At 39.8% G+C, this 18,777-nt stretch overlaps 1 protein-coding gene across 2 annotated transcripts in view; it reads right to left on the bottom strand.

Moving 5' to 3' along the window:
- LOC306761069 (ryanodine receptor 1-like) overlaps positions 1-17,343 on the bottom strand; it is a 49,254-nt gene extending 31,911 nt beyond the window's left edge. For both annotated transcript variants that reach the window (XM_079247157.1, XM_079247158.1), the window contains exons 1-41: positions 17,185-17,343; positions 11,552-11,671; positions 11,363-11,461; positions 11,174-11,194; positions 10,924-10,998; positions 10,745-10,823; positions 10,550-10,662; positions 10,367-10,466; positions 10,176-10,272; positions 9,638-9,712; positions 9,406-9,562; positions 9,145-9,309; positions 8,890-9,011; positions 8,562-8,748; positions 8,312-8,447; positions 8,105-8,200; positions 7,803-7,921; positions 7,570-7,703; positions 7,195-7,436; positions 6,807-6,999; positions 6,471-6,687; positions 6,126-6,230; positions 5,927-6,030; positions 5,757-5,840; positions 5,514-5,673; positions 5,232-5,379; positions 4,930-5,135; positions 4,681-4,855; positions 4,366-4,574; positions 3,912-4,270; positions 3,684-3,813; positions 3,320-3,480; positions 3,079-3,241; positions 2,910-2,996; positions 2,550-2,776; positions 2,021-2,459; positions 1,366-1,941; positions 1,088-1,288; positions 798-909; positions 550-693; positions 12-285 (exon numbers count right to left, since the gene is read on the bottom strand). In XM_079247157.1, the coding sequence (XP_079103283.1) occupies positions 12-285; positions 550-693; positions 798-909; positions 1,088-1,288; positions 1,366-1,941; positions 2,021-2,459; positions 2,550-2,776; positions 2,910-2,996; positions 3,079-3,241; positions 3,320-3,480; positions 3,684-3,813; positions 3,912-4,270; positions 4,366-4,574; positions 4,681-4,855; positions 4,930-5,135; positions 5,232-5,379; positions 5,514-5,673; positions 5,757-5,840; positions 5,927-6,030; positions 6,126-6,230; positions 6,471-6,687; positions 6,807-6,999; positions 7,195-7,436; positions 7,570-7,703; positions 7,803-7,921; positions 8,105-8,200; positions 8,312-8,447; positions 8,562-8,748; positions 8,890-9,011; positions 9,145-9,309; positions 9,406-9,562; positions 9,638-9,712; positions 10,176-10,272; positions 10,367-10,466; positions 10,550-10,662; positions 10,745-10,823; positions 10,924-10,998; positions 11,174-11,194; positions 11,363-11,461; positions 11,552-11,671; positions 17,185-17,232 (6,659 nt within the window). In that variant the 5' untranslated portion in view covers positions 17,233-17,343. The remainder of the gene's footprint in view (positions 1-11; positions 286-549; positions 694-797; positions 910-1,087; positions 1,289-1,365; positions 1,942-2,020; positions 2,460-2,549; positions 2,777-2,909; positions 2,997-3,078; positions 3,242-3,319; positions 3,481-3,683; positions 3,814-3,911; positions 4,271-4,365; positions 4,575-4,680; positions 4,856-4,929; positions 5,136-5,231; positions 5,380-5,513; positions 5,674-5,756; positions 5,841-5,926; positions 6,031-6,125; positions 6,231-6,470; positions 6,688-6,806; positions 7,000-7,194; positions 7,437-7,569; positions 7,704-7,802; positions 7,922-8,104; positions 8,201-8,311; positions 8,448-8,561; positions 8,749-8,889; positions 9,012-9,144; positions 9,310-9,405; positions 9,563-9,637; positions 9,713-10,175; positions 10,273-10,366; positions 10,467-10,549; positions 10,663-10,744; positions 10,824-10,923; positions 10,999-11,173; positions 11,195-11,362; positions 11,462-11,551; positions 11,672-17,184) is intronic.
- Positions 17,344-18,777: the final 1,434 nt, after the last annotated feature.

Genomic DNA, 18,777 nt, shown 5'->3' with positions numbered 1-18,777 from the left:
CTCATCTTTACCCGATACTTTGAATTATAAGCCTCTCTTCTTCTGGACCCATTTGCACAATAAGCAGTGAGCGGATCTGGCCCAAACACTCCAGCAGGTCCATGGTGTCCTGAATTGATACTTTATTGATGGTGTAAGCTTTGGGAAGCGCTCGCATGAGCTCACCCAGCCCATCATACTGCCTGTGAAGGAGGCTGAACATCATACGCACTAACTCAGGGTTCTGGATGAAAGACTCTTGTGCCCAGTGGATCATTGTGTGGGAAATCAGCTCTTGTAATGTACCTGGTACAAGAATTTATAAAGATAAAGAATTAAAAAGATTCTTTTCATAGTCACATTTTTTAAAATATTGTAGGGAAATAGCCTGAATGACTTATTCCCTTCAAATAAAACATAACTCATCACAGTATATCATTAAAATTCCGGCGATGGCCTTGGCTTTTTTTTTTTTGTAGTCATAGTAGTAGTAGTAGTAGTTGCAGTAGTAGTAATATAGTAGTACAAGAACATAGCAACATGGAAGACATGGAAAAGTCAAAAGCTCACTTGGTTTTTTGTCTTCCTGTGGCCCAGGTTCGACTTCTACCTTCTTCTCACGGAATTTTTTCACCTTATCTAACAGACGAACCAATCGTCCACGGAGAGTATTATCCACTTCCTCCTCCTCCTCTTCTTCCTCAATGTGAACACCTAAAGATTTTAAATAAAACATCAGAACTTTAATTTGCGTACCGTTTACAGTGTGATTTTAAAAGTCTGTTTCTGTAGACTTGATCCTGCAGATAAAAACTGACCGCAGTGGAGCAGCAGAGCATTATGAAAAACCAGCAAGGAGTCTCGAACCTCATCTGGGACAGGACATTCTTCATCCTCAGGGCAATTCTTGAAGTTCATAAGCATGTTGACCTGCAAGAGTTGTTATTTCAATTTCATTACCAAAAGCTAAGAATTACCAACTGTAAATTTTTTGGGAAACAGCACACAACATTTCTGTCTTTGATTAAAATAAAAAAAATAAATTAAAAAAAATAAATTCATCAACTTTATACTTTTCTTGCTTTTCTTCACACATGAGTGGCTGTACCTGCTCCTGCGGTGGGGAGCGAAATTCACGGGTCTTGCGGGCAGTTTCAGCGGCACTCATGGTGAACGCCAGCATGAGGTCATTATAGCGCTGCCTCTGGTTGGACTGAATCTGGCTGACAAACTTATCGGAAAAAGCAGCGATGGCCTCCACTCTGTGACGTAGCTCACAGTCACAGAAATACTGTAGCAGAGTACACATCTAACAGGGAAAAGGAAAGTGAATCACTTATAACATCTGGTAAGTACTAAACACTTAACAGAAAAGACTAGTAGTACCTGTAATTTAACAGACTCGGGTAGTTTCATCTGGAAAAGTCCTTGTTCTAGTAGTTCTTCTTTAGTATCCCCACCAGAGTCTACTGGCTTTGGCTCTTTTTCAGTTTCCTCAGCTCCTTTCTCACCATTTACTTGGTCTGTCTCCTCCACAGCTTCCTTGTGCTGAGTCACCGATTCTGTCTCCTCTAATTCTTCCTCTTCCTCAATTTCTTCCTCCTCCTCCTCTTCTTCATCACCCAAACCATAATCTTCTAATTCTTCTTCTCCTTCCCCACCAGCTTCCTGCTCTTGCTCTTTGACTGCTGTTGCTTTTGGTGATTCCTTCTCCTCATTCACTATGGAGCTCTCCTCAGCGAGCTCTTCTGCCTTCATCGTACTGAAGACGGTGGGGTCAATCATTTTCAGGATGTGTGTGACATCTTCGTCGTCAAACACACCCATTATGAGGAGCGTGCTAATGAGCTTCAGGATAGGAACAAAGTGAAACTCAACACTGCCTCCCACAGGGTCTCTCATGGCTTGCCCTCCATCTTGCACAGCTTCGATCAGCATGTTCAAGGCCGTGGTCTTTAGAACCTGAAACACAACCAAGTATATGTTTTGTTTGTATTGTTTTTCTGTTAAAATAAAAAGTGTGTGAGTGTCTCAGTCTCACCTGTAAGGGAATGACTGGGCTCAGGGTGTAAATATTTGGATCTGTCCCTACAAACCCCACAGGGGAGAAATGGAGTTTTGGACGGAGACATGTAGTGAGACCAACACCAGGCAAAGCATGAGACTTTGCAGTGTACAAAGTAATCGTGCGTGTTTCGTCAGTCATCGGAACGATGAACTCCTTGTTGGTTCCTAGGCGGTTCCGTTTGGCAGACTCTAGGTGCATGCTGATGAGAAGGTCGTAGAAGCCACTCCTCATTGGTCCAGGTAAGTAGGTGTTTTCTATGGCGTAGAAAAGCTGAGATTCATCTACATAGCTGCACAACGCGTGTGCCACTCGGTTGTTACCCAGAGCACACACTGAGCCATACAGCTTCAGGGTGTGGTAGTGAAACTTTAGCAAATCCATTCGTTCAGACAGTTCCAGGATGTCAATACATCTAAAAGAAACAAATTAATAAGTTTTACTGGGAAAAAAAAAAGTTACACACCAAAAGAAATCTGTGTCTCCTCACAACACAGAGGCTGACCTGTTCTCCTCTGGAATATGAAGGGCCATCATGGTGAGCGGCTCCTGACACTGAACCATCCAGCCAAGTCTCTCACTGACACGTCCCGTCTCTGGGGCCAGGAAGTGGTTGGGCATTCGGCTCCAGATAACTGGGGTTAACATCTGAACATCCAGTCTCGGAGGGCACTGGGGGACAGTGTTTTTACGTTCACTCCGGAACATGGCCGCAGAAATTGGCATGATGTTCTTATAGAAAAGAAAAAAAAAACAAATGAGACATTAGAGAAATGAGAACACATGGAAAAGTTAACAACAATCAACAATAGCAAAGAGTTTTAGTCTTTTTACAGACTGAATAGAGTCATTTCTAGTTACTAACTTTGAGCTTTCCAAGTTCAAACTGGATCATATTCTGATTGGAGGGCAGAACAAAGACAGCTGGGAAGAGTTTTGTGTTTGTCTCCACCTGGAAGAGGAGGACACGGTTGCAGTAAATAACCAGAACTTGTTAAAGAACAGTTTGGATATCAGAGTGAAATTTATTCAACCTGGTAAAATGTGTTTATTTCTTTTCCGTTAGCAGTAAAAGTCATGAGTCCGGTGTCCAGATCGACAAGACAGCCAATCACAAAGTCCTCCTGACTGACACGAGTCTGCTGGGAGCTGCCGAAGTCTCCTCCCCATACCATGTAGCAGTTACTGCGCTTGATACTAAATCACAAAGAAGAAAATCATTTTTAACAACAAGCTTTTTTTTTATTTTTTTTATTATTTTCTACTACAGCATACCTGTCATGAATGTTGCCTTTATCGTCACCGACAGTGACTGTTACATTTCTTACTTTACTGATGTCAAAATGAAGATCATACTGGTGATAATCTGGTGTGATCCAGCCTACCCACACACCACCTGGTTCTTGTCCTGCAAATATTCTCACTGAGTAATAGTACTGGTGAGAAAAAGCGGTGGATAGGATATATGAATTAGTTTCAGATAGTTTTGGATAAAACACAATTTATAAAAAAAAAAAAACATAAAATGTAAAAGACAGTTAAGTAAGAGACTGTTTATATTGTACACTAATAGGTCTGAAAAGCATAAGAACACATAAGTAAACTTATGTGGTGTGAAACTGTAAAGTAGCAGTCATACTGTGGTGGTATTGAGGATTATGTCCATGTCATCCCTGTCATCTGGTACGACATCTTCCACTAAGCGGGGCATGGTCGGAACAACAGGTGGCGGAGTTATTAATGCAGCCTTCTTAGCCTTGAAAAGGAAACTAAATAAATGACAGTAACAGTTACTAACTATAAATGAAACTGTGGCCTAATTACATCTCTGACACCAGTCCTCTGGCCACACTGCCTGATTGCATACCCTTTCTTCTTGCTTTTCTCAGTCGAGGCATCCTTCTCGTTCTCTCCATTTTTGATGGCGGGAGACTCTTTGGGCACGGAAGGCTCTTTCTTCTCCTCCTCCTGCTCTTTGCGAGTAGCTGACTTCTTGAGTATTTCAAAGTCCGAGTCTGGATCCACCTCTAAAACCTCATCCTCGGGGATGGTGAGAGCACGGGTGAGAAGAGTCGTTCCTGCCGGGACTTTAAAGGTCTCGTGAAACTCAATCGGCATGCTGAGCCTGAAGAACAGCAAATCTGTGTTGGCGTTCTGAGACCCAAATGTCTTGTGGGTGGCTTTGATACAAGGAGGTGTATCCACTGTTCCATCAACACGTGACACCTAGAAGATGAATAAAGGGATCAGTTTGCAACCTAAAAGATACACAATTTATTTATACATGTCAAAAAGGCACTAAGACAGGTATTGCATAATACCTCAATGTGATGATGATCAGAAGGGACTGGGATGAACTGTGGAAGGCTTTTGCTGAACCACATGGTAATGTCTCTTTTCATGTTGATAGCAAAGGGCTCAAATCCCTCCTGCAGGCCGCAGATGGTAAAATAGCGAAGGCTGCTGACATTCTGACCCAGGTTGATCCTGCCAATCTGGGAGAGACCCAGACTGCATACAGGTATAAAACCTAGGAATATTCAATTTGTGTATGAATATTGGTGCACATCACACACATATGTGCTAATATCAAGTGTCTCCATCTGAAATGTTACCCTCATTTATAACCGTCTTACCTTCTCCAATCTCAATATCCTTGAAGGCCATTTCTGAGCCTGAGTCACTGATCAGCATTTCTCCATTGAGCGTAAACATGATGTTCATCTCAGTGAGGTCAATCATGCAGCCAACCACATCACCAGATTGCCACTGACGGCCAAATGGCTCATTTCCCACGTGCCAGCGTTGGGCCTATAAACACACTGATTAGGATTACAGGGGTTTAATTATCCTTCACAAGCACACAAACTTGGTCTGTCACCCACCTTGAATCCATTGAAGACGTATGCTAACTCATCTGCTCCGAGTTCTGTGTCTGCACGAACACTGGGCCTGGCCCAGCCCACTCTCATCTCTCCCACCGTCACGGCCTCAAATTCAAAGTACCACTTCCCCTGTGTGACGGCATATGATTTCTCTGCTCTGAACACTCGGATTTTATCTCCCCGGGAGCTGCCCGGTCCATGCCCACCTATATTAAAAAAAAAACATGACAATGAATGTTTGTTTACTAAAGAAAGAAAAGGACATCTCCATCTTGCTAAAAAAAAAAGCTACGTGAACTTACTGCTCTCCTGATCGGGTGGCTCTATATTGTAACCGTAACCAATGAGAGTGCGAACTGCTGCACAAACTGTGTCCCTGTTGGTCTTTTTAGTCTTTTCATCCAACAGGTTGTATGGAACCAGACGGGGATTGCGCTTGTTCATGATATCCTGATGACAAAAATCATGATAAATATAAACATGCAATAATAAATAATTTTAAAAAAGGGCTTTTGGTGGAAATATCTTCAGATATTTGTTGTTGTTGGCATCATGTTGAGCTCTCCACTTAAAAAAGCTTGTACCTGGACAATACTGTAGGTCCAGCCCTGACGAACCCGGTCTCTTGCCCACACATTGTGTCCGTTTTCTGCCAGCCTCTCGACTAAAGTGTTTTGATTAGGAGTCAATTTGACATGATTGAGGTCCAAAGGGGCTGGCTTGTATCCGTTAGTCTGCATGTAACTAAGCACATAATACTTGTTATCAGACTATGAAAGAAAACAATCTCATAATGATCTTAAATGAGTAAATTTTTTGCAGCTTACGTTTTGGGGAGCTTGGTCCTTTTCAAATTCTCCTCTGCTTTCTCATCTCCCATTCCAACATGACAGCCAAGAGCCAGCAGAGTCCTTTGAAATTCCCAACACACAAGTCATTAGAAGTACAAAGAGATAAAACCCCCAATGCTGTTTATTAAGTGAAGATGCTGACGTACTTCAGTGTCTCTCCAGACATTGCTAAATTGTAGTTCTTCTCTGGCTCAGGTAGACTCTGGAAATCTACCAGGCAGGGATGTAGCTTCTTGTTGTCATCACGAAACTTAAAAAGGAACGTTTTCAATAAAAATGTCAGTGTGTTAACTACATTATCTGTAGGAAAGACCAATAAGACTTAAACAAAAAAAAAAAACTCACTGATCCATACGTCCACCCTTGTTCAATGCGAGTAACAGCCCATAATTCATGACTGTTTTCTGCAAGCTTCTCTCTGATTCGCTCCAAATGAGGAGGAAGCACAATCTGAAAAAGGGTCAGAGGAATCGAAAAGACTATGACATAAATACATTGAGAGTTAAGGTTTCTGGTACAGCTAGTAGCTTATGAGGTGCATACAGAGTAGAGAAAATAACTGCAGAGTTTGTGTCAAGTTTAATGTCAAGCCACAAACCACAAGAAGAAATGCAGAGTTTAACAACATAATGACTGCTGAAGTGCTGAACTTCATGACGGGATATAAAAGGAAACAAAACAGAATTTTACCTGTATAGTGTCCACTGGGCAAGGAGTGAAGGCTGTATGGGAAAGAGACTGGGTTGGACCCAAAAGATTGCGGACATCGTTAAAATCGTGCTTATACTCCTTGATTGGCTCAATCCGCAAGCGGTCCCTGGGCAGAACTGCCTCATAGCACGGAGCATAGCCTGGAGGTGGGAGGAACTTGAAATCCCCATGACGCCCTCCAAGAAGAAATCGAAGCCTTGCAGTTGAAATAGAAGATAATCACAAGAGAGTTATTCCACAAGACTTGAAAAAAAAAAAAAAATTCAAATACATTGAGAATGTATATATATATTTTTTCTACTCTTAATGTCCCACTTAATGCCGGCGGAGAAGCTGACGACAGGGAAGAACAGGCCGTCCAGGTTGAAGTTCTCAAACATTCCCTGAACAGGATGCCCGTTGATTCGGAAGGAGATGCTGGGAACGCTTAGATCCAAACAACAGCTGACCACATCCTCTGCTGCCAAGATGTGCTGACTGGGAGAAGCAACGTGACGTGGAACACGACCTGCAGACGCATAAAACTGGTAAAATCTTAATCCATCTTGTGGATTTCACAAATTGTATAAGATCCAATTCATGTGGTAGTTATAGATAAAGATAATAAAAAATAAGATAATTAATTGTAAATTAATTGTGGAAATTTTGTGAAGGTTCTAGCCAAATGCAAGAGTACTACTAATTCATACTATGTCTACTTTACCTGCCCAGAGATTAAGCCCATCAAAGCCATAGGAGTAGAGGTCATCGCCGACCCCATTAGCCCCCCAGCCCTCCCCACCACCAGGGTAAGGGCTGTATCCTTCTGTCAGAGCCCAGCCCACATGCAGATGATATGCCTGAGCTGTGACGAATGGTTCCACATGGTCTACCATCACTTCAAAATACCACTTCTTATACTGAGTGGATCCTTCACAGGTTCCTAGAAATATATTGGGCCTCATGCTGAAAAGAAATAAAACAAAAAGTCAACTCAGACAATCTGTTAAAAATGGCATCTGCTAAGAGTAAAACCTTGTAATCATGAAATGAAATGAAAAATACTTCATTTCTCATGTAACCAAACAAAGCAGTCTACCTGGTTACATAGTTGATGATGCTGGTTTGAAGAAGAAGGTCGCGACCTGGAAGAAGATTCTCTGTGATGAGATTCTGATTGGACCTCACAGCCACCCCGTTACACACACACAGAGAACACAGCACATCCAAGACCTGGCAAGAAAATACGGACATACGTAGATGACGGCTGCAGTCAGGGAACAAATCATAGTTTGTCAGAGAGGCCTGAGCAAATGACCGTGTTCTTCTGACCTTGTGATTGCGTCCATGCTTATCCAGAAGAGAGATGATTGATTTGATGTGATTCTCCTGGATAATATTCAGCACTTCTGGACTCTCAATCAGAACACAGTACAACACTTCCAGGATTCCTACAAAACAAACGATAACAAGCAGCATAAATCTAAAAGCTTGGGTGGTCTGTGTCTTTTATATTGGCTAGAAGAAGAGCTAAAGAGTTTCATGATTACATAATATAGTGTATTCTTTAAAGCACAGGACAGACAGTCGGTCTAATAAATGGTGACTTTTGAAGAGAACAAGAAAAAAAACACCTGAAGATGCTTCCAAACGATCCAGCTTACTGACCAGCCAGTCAAGGTTGTCACAGAACAGAGCACAGTTAGCTCGGTTTCCTCTGATCAAAGAGGCTTCGCAGGAGAAGAGAAGTGAAACATTTTCAGTAATGCTGCATGATTATAAATATGTGTGTAACATAACTGATGAGCCTATGCATGAAACAAATCACCAAAAGGACATACCTAACAACTCATACAATAAGTTTACTATCTCCTTCCATGACTCTGCAGCTTCTTCTCCAGCATACTCTGAGAAGTGTGCAGCTGTGTTGTACACATTTAGCCGATCAACACAGTCCAGAACAAGAGTAATCATGCCCTACAAAAAAACATGAAAAAGGAAAAAAGATTTAAACACTGAAAAAAGACCCAAAAACAAATAATAGCAAACTGGAAGTTAAAATTACACATGGTATTCAGCTGTTTCACCAACCTCTTCCTGGAAAAGGTTCTGTCTGTTCTTAAGAGAGCGAAGCTTGAATTGTTTGTCCTCGTGTTCCAGCTCCTCCTCAGGGGGTCGGAAGTAGAAAATAAGGTCCTGGAGAGACAGCACCACTGTGTCCATTGGCAGAGATGGGGGATTGGGAGATTTGTTTTTCCCACTCAACGCATCAAGACCTCTGGAGACATGAAAAGAACACTGAGGACAAAGCAAATGGCTAGCACAAAAAAAAAATGAAAACAACATATATAGACATAACAAAAACCAAGACATGGCTATTATCTAAGACTGAAATAAAAAGTAATGGAAGAAGTGCTACTTGATAAACTGGTGGAAGAGGCCTGTGGTGCTGTAAATCATTCTGGCAGCTTGAGACTCTTCAGTCTGAGATCGAGCAACGGTGAGTGCATCATCCATGTGACCTTCTTTATGGAGTATAGCCTAAAAATCAAATACAGGCTCCTTGAGACATAATTATACACCACACAGTCATGTATTCACAAACAGCACATGCTGTTTTAAATAATCGTTGTTGAAGATTCTACTGTAATCCTGATGTATTATCCTGCTTTACCTTTCTCTTCAGAGGGCCTAGACGAGCAGATTTGGCATCAACAGCAGCATATGTAAGCCACAGGCCAGTTGAGACATGCTGCACAAAGCACATGGACTCTCCATATTTAATCTCAGGTATTCCCATCCCTTCCACATCCCGCTTCTGGGTCACCTCAATTTTTTCCTGTAGTTTGAACAAAACATATGTTTTGCTAACAGTTTTAGTAATATCTACGCTTCTCCTAAACATCTCATATCTGGTATAATTGCATATGAGAACCTTAGAAATTCTAAAACAGAAGGCGGACATCTTGGAATTTGCTTTCTCCGGGTCCACCAACAAGAGTCCCTTCTCCTCCTCCAGGCACAGATATCTGCCTGTCGTTATGTGCCGTATCCGGAATGACTGGCCCCACTTAATGTGGCCTCCGCTCCAACTACCAAAAAGCAGAAGCAAATGAGGCTTCGGCCAATTTGGAAGACATTAAAAGTGCAACAAGAATTACGCTCACCCGATACGCAGTGGCTCGAGTCTCCATAAGGATCGAGCATGGCTGCAGACAGCCCCACCTTCATACTGAACAACTCTGAAAAAGTACAAAAAAAAAAAAAAAAAGGAGAAATTCCACATGCATCTGTAAAAATCTGGAAATATTCTGATTTTTTCCCGCATATAAAGTACAACACTATAACTTTTTGATGTATGTCCTATCAGTTATTCCATTAGTAAAAAAAAGTAAATAAAATAAAAAGCATAGGATGATAGGCAGGTAGCTTTCAATGTGTTTATTAGCACTGATAAATTTCATTCAAACAAATAAGGTTGCTAAATATTCACACAAGCATTTAACACAGATACCTACTGTATAAATCCTAAACATAATAGGCTGTCTTATTCAAAACCAAAGGCATTTTTTCAACAGTGATAAACATGGAAATCTTCATAAAGTGTTTAAGAAAGAAATTATAGTTAAAGATAAAACCAACATGATGAATCAAAATGCTAATGGATATCTAATTGTGCACATCGAAGTGAAAAATGCGAATCACCTGCGCTGGTCGTCTCCTTGGTCAGCTCCCGGGATTGCCAAACACTCATCCATGTGACCGTGGAAGAGCCTGAGCACATATCCTCCGGTCAGAAAACCTGAAAAGGCAACAAGTTTTCTTGTTAAGATTGGTTAAAGGTGTTTGTATTTGAAGTGCACTTTTTATTTTCTAGCAACAAAAAGGCTACAGACCTTCAGCTAGTTCACACCCAGACATCACAGGGGTCATGGTCCACAGTGTTTGCATGAAGGAAGCATCTACCATCAAGTCACCACTTGCATAGGACAAGTGCTGAACAGAGTGCAGATGGTAATATTGTTAATAATTGACAGCAAACATCTATTGGACAATAAAAGCAATATAATCATGGTTACCAGGTATCTTTCTGAAGAAACACTGACAAGAATGAGGTCATCTCCCACCCTGACCTTCTCACCCTCAGACCTTTGCTTGGAAGCTGGGTGTATGGTCCACCAACAGGCCTCACCTGTAATTGACAGATAGATTAAGAATACAGATGATTTAAATGATGTGTGTGGGTGATGCTGAATGACAACAATCACACCTACCTGTGGAGTCTTCCTGCAAACCCACATCAAAAGCCAGTTTGTCTGTCAGTGAGCGAGAAGTAGTCAAACAGCTCAAGTACTGCAGCATAAGACAGAGATAACAAGTCAGCATCACGAGACGACACATGCCAGATTGTGCAGCTGGCAACTGCTTCTTGGTGCCATGTGCTTTAGCTCACCATGCTGGAGTGAGTGTGTTTCAGGAGGATGGCGTGGCCGTACAGCAGGGTTCGGTGACCTCCTCCTTGGGATGACTGGAGTAATGAGGATGAGAGTAGGCTAAATGCTCCAACAATGGAACTGAGTTGAACTACTTTATCACAACACAAAGCAGGTCATGAAAGGAAGCCGCCATGCAGATATAACAAAGTGATGACTTATAAAGAAGCAGTGGAAGAAAAAAAATCCTAATTCAGTGAAAATGCTCACCCATTTATCCAGATCGACCGCCTTTGTCAGGCAGGTTGAAGGTGCAATAAAATAGGAAAAGAAAAGTATTATTTTATCATCTGAGTGAACTTTTTTCTTCTGCTTAATATATAACAGGTATAGTCTGACTAGCAAAGTATGTACCTTTTTTGAACAAAGCAAAACTTTTTTTGTTGAACGGTAACATACCTCATCAACACTGGTGTTGGAGAGCATCTCCTGTAACGCTCGCACTGACAGGGATTGCTCCAAAATGAAGCAGCAGATGGCAAGGTCTGGAGGGACATTCTGAAACACAGAACCAGAACTAGTGAACCTGGTGAAGACAAACAGCACAAAAACTGGATAAAAGCATCAAACGCTGCATCATTTCACTACCTGAGCGTTTGAGGTGGTCTCAAGGAAACACAGCCGGTTGCCAAATCCTTCACATGACAGACACACCTTGATCTGTTCCTTCAGAATTGATGCAGTGCACTGCAGTACCACTTGATCGTCCTACAAAAACAGAATAAATACAAAGAATAGACTCTTTTTTTTTTCAAAAAAAGTGTGACATCAGAAAAGATTCCCTATCACATAAGTCTGCCGTTAGCCTGACGTTTCTGACTAAATAAATTGTCAAGAGAACAATTTAAGCAAATCAAACTGTTGATGATTCTGAAGTTCATCATTTTCACTTGGCAGTCTTTGTGAGAGGTTTCCATGTGATAATGTGGACAAAACAACTAATTTTTCTTAGATTATGCACTGGTTTAGCCCCTCTTATCACCCTCTGACTGAAAGGCTTTGTTAAAGGTTAAGACCTCATTCAGAAAGGGCTGAAGAAAATCATTATAAAATACATTCTATGTGAAAGAGAATGCAAAACCAATTCTGAGTGCGCATAGTCTAGTTTTTGCATGCAAAAGCTGCCCATCTTTTGGTGTAATCGTCTAAATCCAAATGCATCTCTTGACTGATCTGGCATTTAATTCCTGCTACACAGTCAGGCTCACACGGGAACTGGACCCCTTGGTTCAGACGAGGTAAATTATCTTGCCATGGGACAGATGTCAAATAGTCTTGCTTGCATGAAGCAAGTCCTGGATTAAATCTTGCTTTTTACATTTTTATGGATAAGCACATCTATGCCAATTCGCAGTGTAACATTTTTGTGACCTAAATTAAACTTGTTTATTCACCAAAGAATTACAAAACAACATAGATAGTGTTGATGTCTGACAAGATTATATTCATAAGAAATGACGAGGTTTGTAACTATCAAACCCTTAAATCAAACTGACATTGCTGTGGCCGACATAGACAACAAAAAGTGGGAACAACGCCCAGATATAATTCCCAATCTTCTCTTCCTCTACACAACTCTCTAACCTTCACTTCTCCGTCCTATTACTGTACTCCTCAGTGCATGTCACTGCACTAATCTCCCCCGTCTATCTGGCTCCAAGACCCCCACTCAGCCCTCTATTTCAGGCTGGTGCACCTGCTGTTCATGCATCCCCTTCTGGAAAGCAACAGATATTTAGGATTTGACAGCCAAGAGAAAAAAATCCCAGCACTGCACTGATTCAAGAATTTAATTAGGTAGAAAATATATATATTTGCACATAGAATAATAAAGAAATTTGCATAATGATTTGTCTTCATTTACACAGATCTGTATTGTTTTGTTAGGCCTCTTATTAATCTCTTGACTCCAGCCATCCACTTAAAACATTTAGATAAAAGTAAATGCAACCCCCCACCCCCCCACCCCTCCTTTTTATTTGCTTTCTCTGGAAATTTCTTCTTGGTAAATGTTTGTTTTATTCCCACTGCTGCCAAGTTCTTCTTTAAGGGGATTTTGCTTGTTGATTTTGTTGTTCATTGGAGTTATGTGAATAAAACTGACATTCATTAAACACTTCACTGCATAATTCAATCACTGGTTGCTAACACGTTTAACAGTTCCTTCTGGTTACATTTCTAACCAAGCACGCCTGTCTACATGAAATTTTATATCCTACAACACGTGTGACGGGCCAAAAAGACACATCACAATTATGTAGTTACACATGTCAGACAGCTACGATCCATTCTGTCCTCCTGAGCTGGCAGTGGATGCAGAGCCTGATGCTTCCATATGAAAAGGAGAGCTGACCGGGAGGAAAACACCACATGAGACTTCGATATTGCTGTGTCACACCTTCAATTCTGCTTCGTCAGCATGCTATTTGAAAACACTGAGTGGTGTAAATATGCTCGCAACATGACACACACTCTAAATGGAGTGTATCTGCTGGGACTTATCAATTCATTTATTAATTTTTAGGACCAACAGAGCTTTAACTTGAGTTTAAGGAAATGTGTTTTATCAAAGGCAATTTTCCTGCAGTGATGCAAAGTGGAACTGGTTTTCTCCACTGGCCCATATATGGTGGTGTGGCGATCCTGTACATTTACAACACATTGCCGCATGCCACAGGTACAAACACTCCTAAGTTCCAATCGTAAAAACTTTATCTGACATTTGATATAAGACATTGAGTGCCATGTTACATCAGCAAACAGCTGTGTGGTGCTGTGTGCAGCTTCGGGTAGATACAGCACAAGCTTTAATACCATAGCCATAATGACGTTGAAGATATTACAACCCATGCAATGACAGCATGCTACAGGAATTAGGGAATACTGTGACTTCAGTCCTTTTATACTCAACTGCTGTAAATATTTAGTGCTTTATATATCAGCTAATGTGTCATAACCATGTAGACTTTTTGAAAGATGGATTTAGTTACCATGATGTCACCAGCTGTTTTCTGAACCTCATGCTCAGTGTTTTGGCAATCATCCTCTTGGCAGAAAACAGATTTAGTACTGTGGACTGAAAACCAGCTGGAACAACAGATAAGTTCTCATTAATCCCAATTAGCCCTGCTCTGCAGGATATTCCACTTAGTTGTTTATTTATCTTTAAATGAAACCTTGTTTTACAAAATGACTACTTGGTCATACAACAACTACTAGTTAATATTACTATGAATACTAAGATTAAAAAAAAAGAATAAACTACCTGAGGTTAATTTCTAGGCTCCAATATTATGTGGAGGTTTCCATCAGAGCTGTTCCAGTGGTATCAAAAAGCTCAAACTCTACCTCTAGTCCTGATAAACATGTGCTGTGTCAGAATCAACTCTTTGCCGGGCCAGACCAAAGAACTGTTAACCCAGGTGCTGGAAGTAAGGTTTTTTCATTGAACAAGGCCAACTAAAATACTGGAATCACAAGAGTAGCAGCGAGTCTGCTAAAGTCAAAACTTATGATTTCAACACAAATCCAAAGTCAAAGAAGAAAAAGATGTTTATGAGTTCACTGTTCTTATCATTTTTACTGACGTTCAGTGTTTGAATATTCCAAGTTGTGTTTTGGTGTTGTGATCAATGTGTCAGCAGCGTTTACAACCTCGACTTCCAAATGACTTAAACTGAACTTGCAACTGTGAACATTGTTGGGCAATTTGATATTTTCACCTGGAGTTTTTAGATCCCACTTGACAGATTATGTAAATTGCATTTAAACTGCTGTTGACATCCACAGGAATGTATTGCAAAGGTCATTCACAAACACTAACTATTGTTTATTGTATATAACTGTGCATAAACTACAGTGGAAATACTACGACAGCAGTTTGGAGTAGAAAACAAAATATAGATTATAGTCCTAAAAAATATCGACTCTTAACTTTGTCTTTTCACAGAAATTTGGAGTACTTTCAGTAATGCTGGCAATGGCATGTCCAACATGGACTAAAAGCAACACTTATAGTGATGTAATGATGTAGGTCTGGTGGCTCTATAGCTGTGGGGAATTAAAGTTCTTAGCTGCTGCTTTCATTAGACTAAGAGCCACTCCAACTGGTTTTAACAGCCGTTATTACCAAAAGGTGAAACTAACAGTTTCATTTTTTTGGGGTGATGGTTAAACAGGACTTCTTTTAACTAAAGGCTAACCCTGCTGTTTTTTAGAAAAATGTAGGTCTTTCATACAAGCTTCAATTCCAGACCATTTACAGCACAGGTGTCAAACTCCAGTCCTCGAGGGCTGGCATCCTGCAGGTTTTTATTGTCTCCACGCTCCGACACACCTGACCAAAATAAATTAATAGGTTGACAAGAAGCTGATGGATCCATTTGATTTGAATCAGGTTGGTTTGAATAGGGAAACAACAAAACCTGCGGGAAACCGGCCCTCGAGGACTGGAGTTTGGCACTCCTAAGAATCATTATGGTTACTATGGCAACAATCACAGCTTGGGTGACAGGTATGCATCACTCTGGGTTGGCAGACAGTGGAAAAAGTTGGTATAATAGTTCTCGGACTTATCTTACAAGTTGCAGTAATGACTCAGTTAGGAGAGATTTACTAGTTTCTACAGTCATTTAGCAGACGCTGAAAGCAAATTGCATGTTATAAGTGAGTAATTAACCATAGAAATTAACCTAGCATTCATGTCCTGAGGATGGGATCCCAGAAAAAACCTACACGTACATGGGAAGAACATGCAAACTCCACACAGAAAGGCCGCAGCTCAAACCTCCCTTCAGCTGAGGCTGCAGTACTAACCACTATGCCACCGTGGTTCACCAAATTTGAAAATAAGGCTTTAAAAAATAACATCTTAGAAGAAGCATCATGGTAGTTTATCAAGTTGTAAGACTTTGACATGGACTGAAGTAAGCAGGTGTTGAAATGGGCCAAGCTTTGAACTTGCTAATCCTCACACAGTAAATATAGAACTCAGCTGAGTTCAGAGTGAACAGTAACACACGGAGAGTAACTTAACGACACATTGTTAACATATTTCATAGTGCTGCGTTTCAGATCCGGAGACAATGTTAGCTGGAAAACTATTTTTAGCTGTAAGATACAGAAGAAAAGATATCTAAATTTCATCACATCAGTGCTCATCCGCACTGGTTTTTCAGGAAAATTGATGACTTTTGTCATGCTTCAGAAAATTTTATGAAGCAGTGATCACTTACAAGTAATGATCAAATGTAGCCCATAGATAATAAGTGTATGGTTTAGGCTGACATAATGACTACAGTTACCAGGATTTTAAGAAAAAAAAACTTGAGTGACACAATGTTAAATATGCACAGTAGTATCAACACCATTCATCCAAATAAAGAGTGTGGCATTTCAGCTGTCTGCTTGCAAGGCCACAATGTCCTTCCACACTCCACTGCATACAGATGTAATTAGCAAACCTGATAGCCTGGCTATATATATATATATATATATATATATATATATATATATATATATATATATATATATATATATGTGTGTGTGTTTGTGTGTGTTTGTAATATATATACATACGTGTTTCTAAATGTGTGTATATGTGTGTGTGTAACATGCTGCAACAGGCATCAAGTGTGGCAAAATTCACACTATCATTCATAAGCCAACCATCCCTTTCCTTCTCTACGTTTTAGAGTTTGTTTAGATTTAGAGATCTACACAGAGCGTTCTTGCACAGCTTGCTCCAGTTTTTTTTTTTGTTTTTTTTTTGTTTTTTCTGCAGAGGCTGTTTCGTCATTGTGTCTTCAGGTGCAAAGTTTTTCTTGAAATGTGGAACTGAGCTAATGAAGCCGAATACCATCTCCAAAAACAACATTCTGTACATTAAATAGGAGTTCTGATTTCCATTAAGGTAAAAGCTGTCAACAGAGGAAAAATGGTGGTGTCTGTGTCAAAATGTTTGTGTAGCTTTATGTGTTTGGTGAAACTTGGTACCAGAAGTTTTCTCCACTGACAAAACAGCAGTAAATCAACTCCCCACTGGGATATTAATAGGAAACAATGCTGGCAAAGCAACCACCTGTCCATGTCAATCTTTGTTCTGTCTAAGTGAAAGAAATTCACTCTACATTAAACCTTAGACAACTTAATGCTCACAAGAAGTGTTATTCTCCACTGTTAATGGTACAAGATTTTAAGGACAGCCAAACAGCATCACTTACTGTACGCAGGAACTGGATCTCCTCCTCTCCGTCAGCACCTTCTGCCATCCTCCAGAGGTTTTAAAAGCAAAACCTCAAGAGAAATGGGAGCAGTTTTGTGAAGTTCTGTGTCTCCCACTGCCAGTGTGTGTGCTACATAAGGAAATTTTCTGAAGGGCAAAGTGTGTCCCTGCCTCTCCCAGGCTGTGTTATGAGACTCAGGGATTGACTGTTCATTATTCACAGCTGTTCATAGCAGCATCATAGAGAGGTGGAGCAAGCCGACAAAACCGAATAAGAGTTTTACACTCTAGTTTCTGGACCACTGTGATGTTATACATATATCTGAAATAAATTTAAATATTTAGGGGATTTTTTTCCTATCTCATGACAAAATGTTCTTTCATGATGAATTTAAAAAAAAAAAAAAAAAGTTTTGAAAAAAGTGCTTTTCACAAACTTCACATTTTTATGTTGCTTAAATGAATGTTATTTTTTATTGATGGAAAACATTTGTGAACATGTAATCCATAGCCATGTGGTTATTAAATAGCTACTGATGACACCACATATTTTGAGGACAGATGTTAAATTTCTCTTTAATATGTCTTTTTTGGGGTTGTAATATAACAATTTAATATGACTTGTTACTTGCAGCATAATAAATTTGGATCCAAGGATTCAAGGATAAAAAAAATAACTCCCTTTCTGGAATATACCTGGTCAATGCAGAATTATATTCTACCAGTAACATATATTGGTTACATATTAAAATATATAACCAATATATAATATGGTTACAAAGTCATGTTTTAATGAAAATGTTCCCATATTTTTCTAACTGAAGATCATGACAAATTACCCAATGTAACCATGCAAACACTGCCATCCATCCCTCCTTTACCAAACACAATAATGTAACAATTGTTCAAACAAATGGGTCCTAACCAAGCAATAATATTTTACCTCAATACTAATAATTAAAGTATGTATTTAATATTATTATTTGCAGTGGATTAAAACGTTTAATGAAATAAGACTACATAATTAAAACAATTATTTAGAAATAATTATTTAGCATTTAGAAATGCTAGACAAACACCAAAATTAGTATTTAAATTCTGATCATAAAATGTATCTACATATGATGATGTGTAAAGGTGAATTTAAAAAAAAAAAAGTAAAAAAAATAAATAAATTTAAAAAAAAAAAATAAAAAAAACTATAGCTGACCAGCTAGACTTACCTAAAGAAATAAGCTTGCATCTCCATTCTTCGTTGAACTTCCTTGATGTTCCCATTTGCGTCCTGTAAAAGTGAAGAGAATATCAGGAGAATTTAGGGACTGTCAGAAACATTTGTGACACTTGTTAGCTGTTCAGCTACAGTTCAACTGAACAGGTTACAGCTAAGCTAACTATGGTTAACCAGCAACAATCAACGCCTGCTGAGGGACATACATTAATACAAGGAATTAAGCATAAAATAATTCCATATTCAGCGTAATACATCGACTTAAAAATGTCAGTAGAAATTGTGTTTTCAAATTTTTATTAAGTTCTGTACATACTCTTTCCTTTCCTGTGGAGGGCAGTAACAGTCAAAAAGTGCAAC

Source organism: Telmatherina bonti (genome assembly GCF_933228915.1).
Source record: "Telmatherina bonti genome assembly, chromosome: 10".
NCBI classification, from domain to species: Eukaryota; Metazoa; Chordata; class Actinopteri; order Atheriniformes; family Telmatherinidae; genus Telmatherina; species Telmatherina bonti.
Note: the sequence above shows the minus strand (reverse complement) of the source record. Positions and strands in the feature narration are given on the sequence as shown.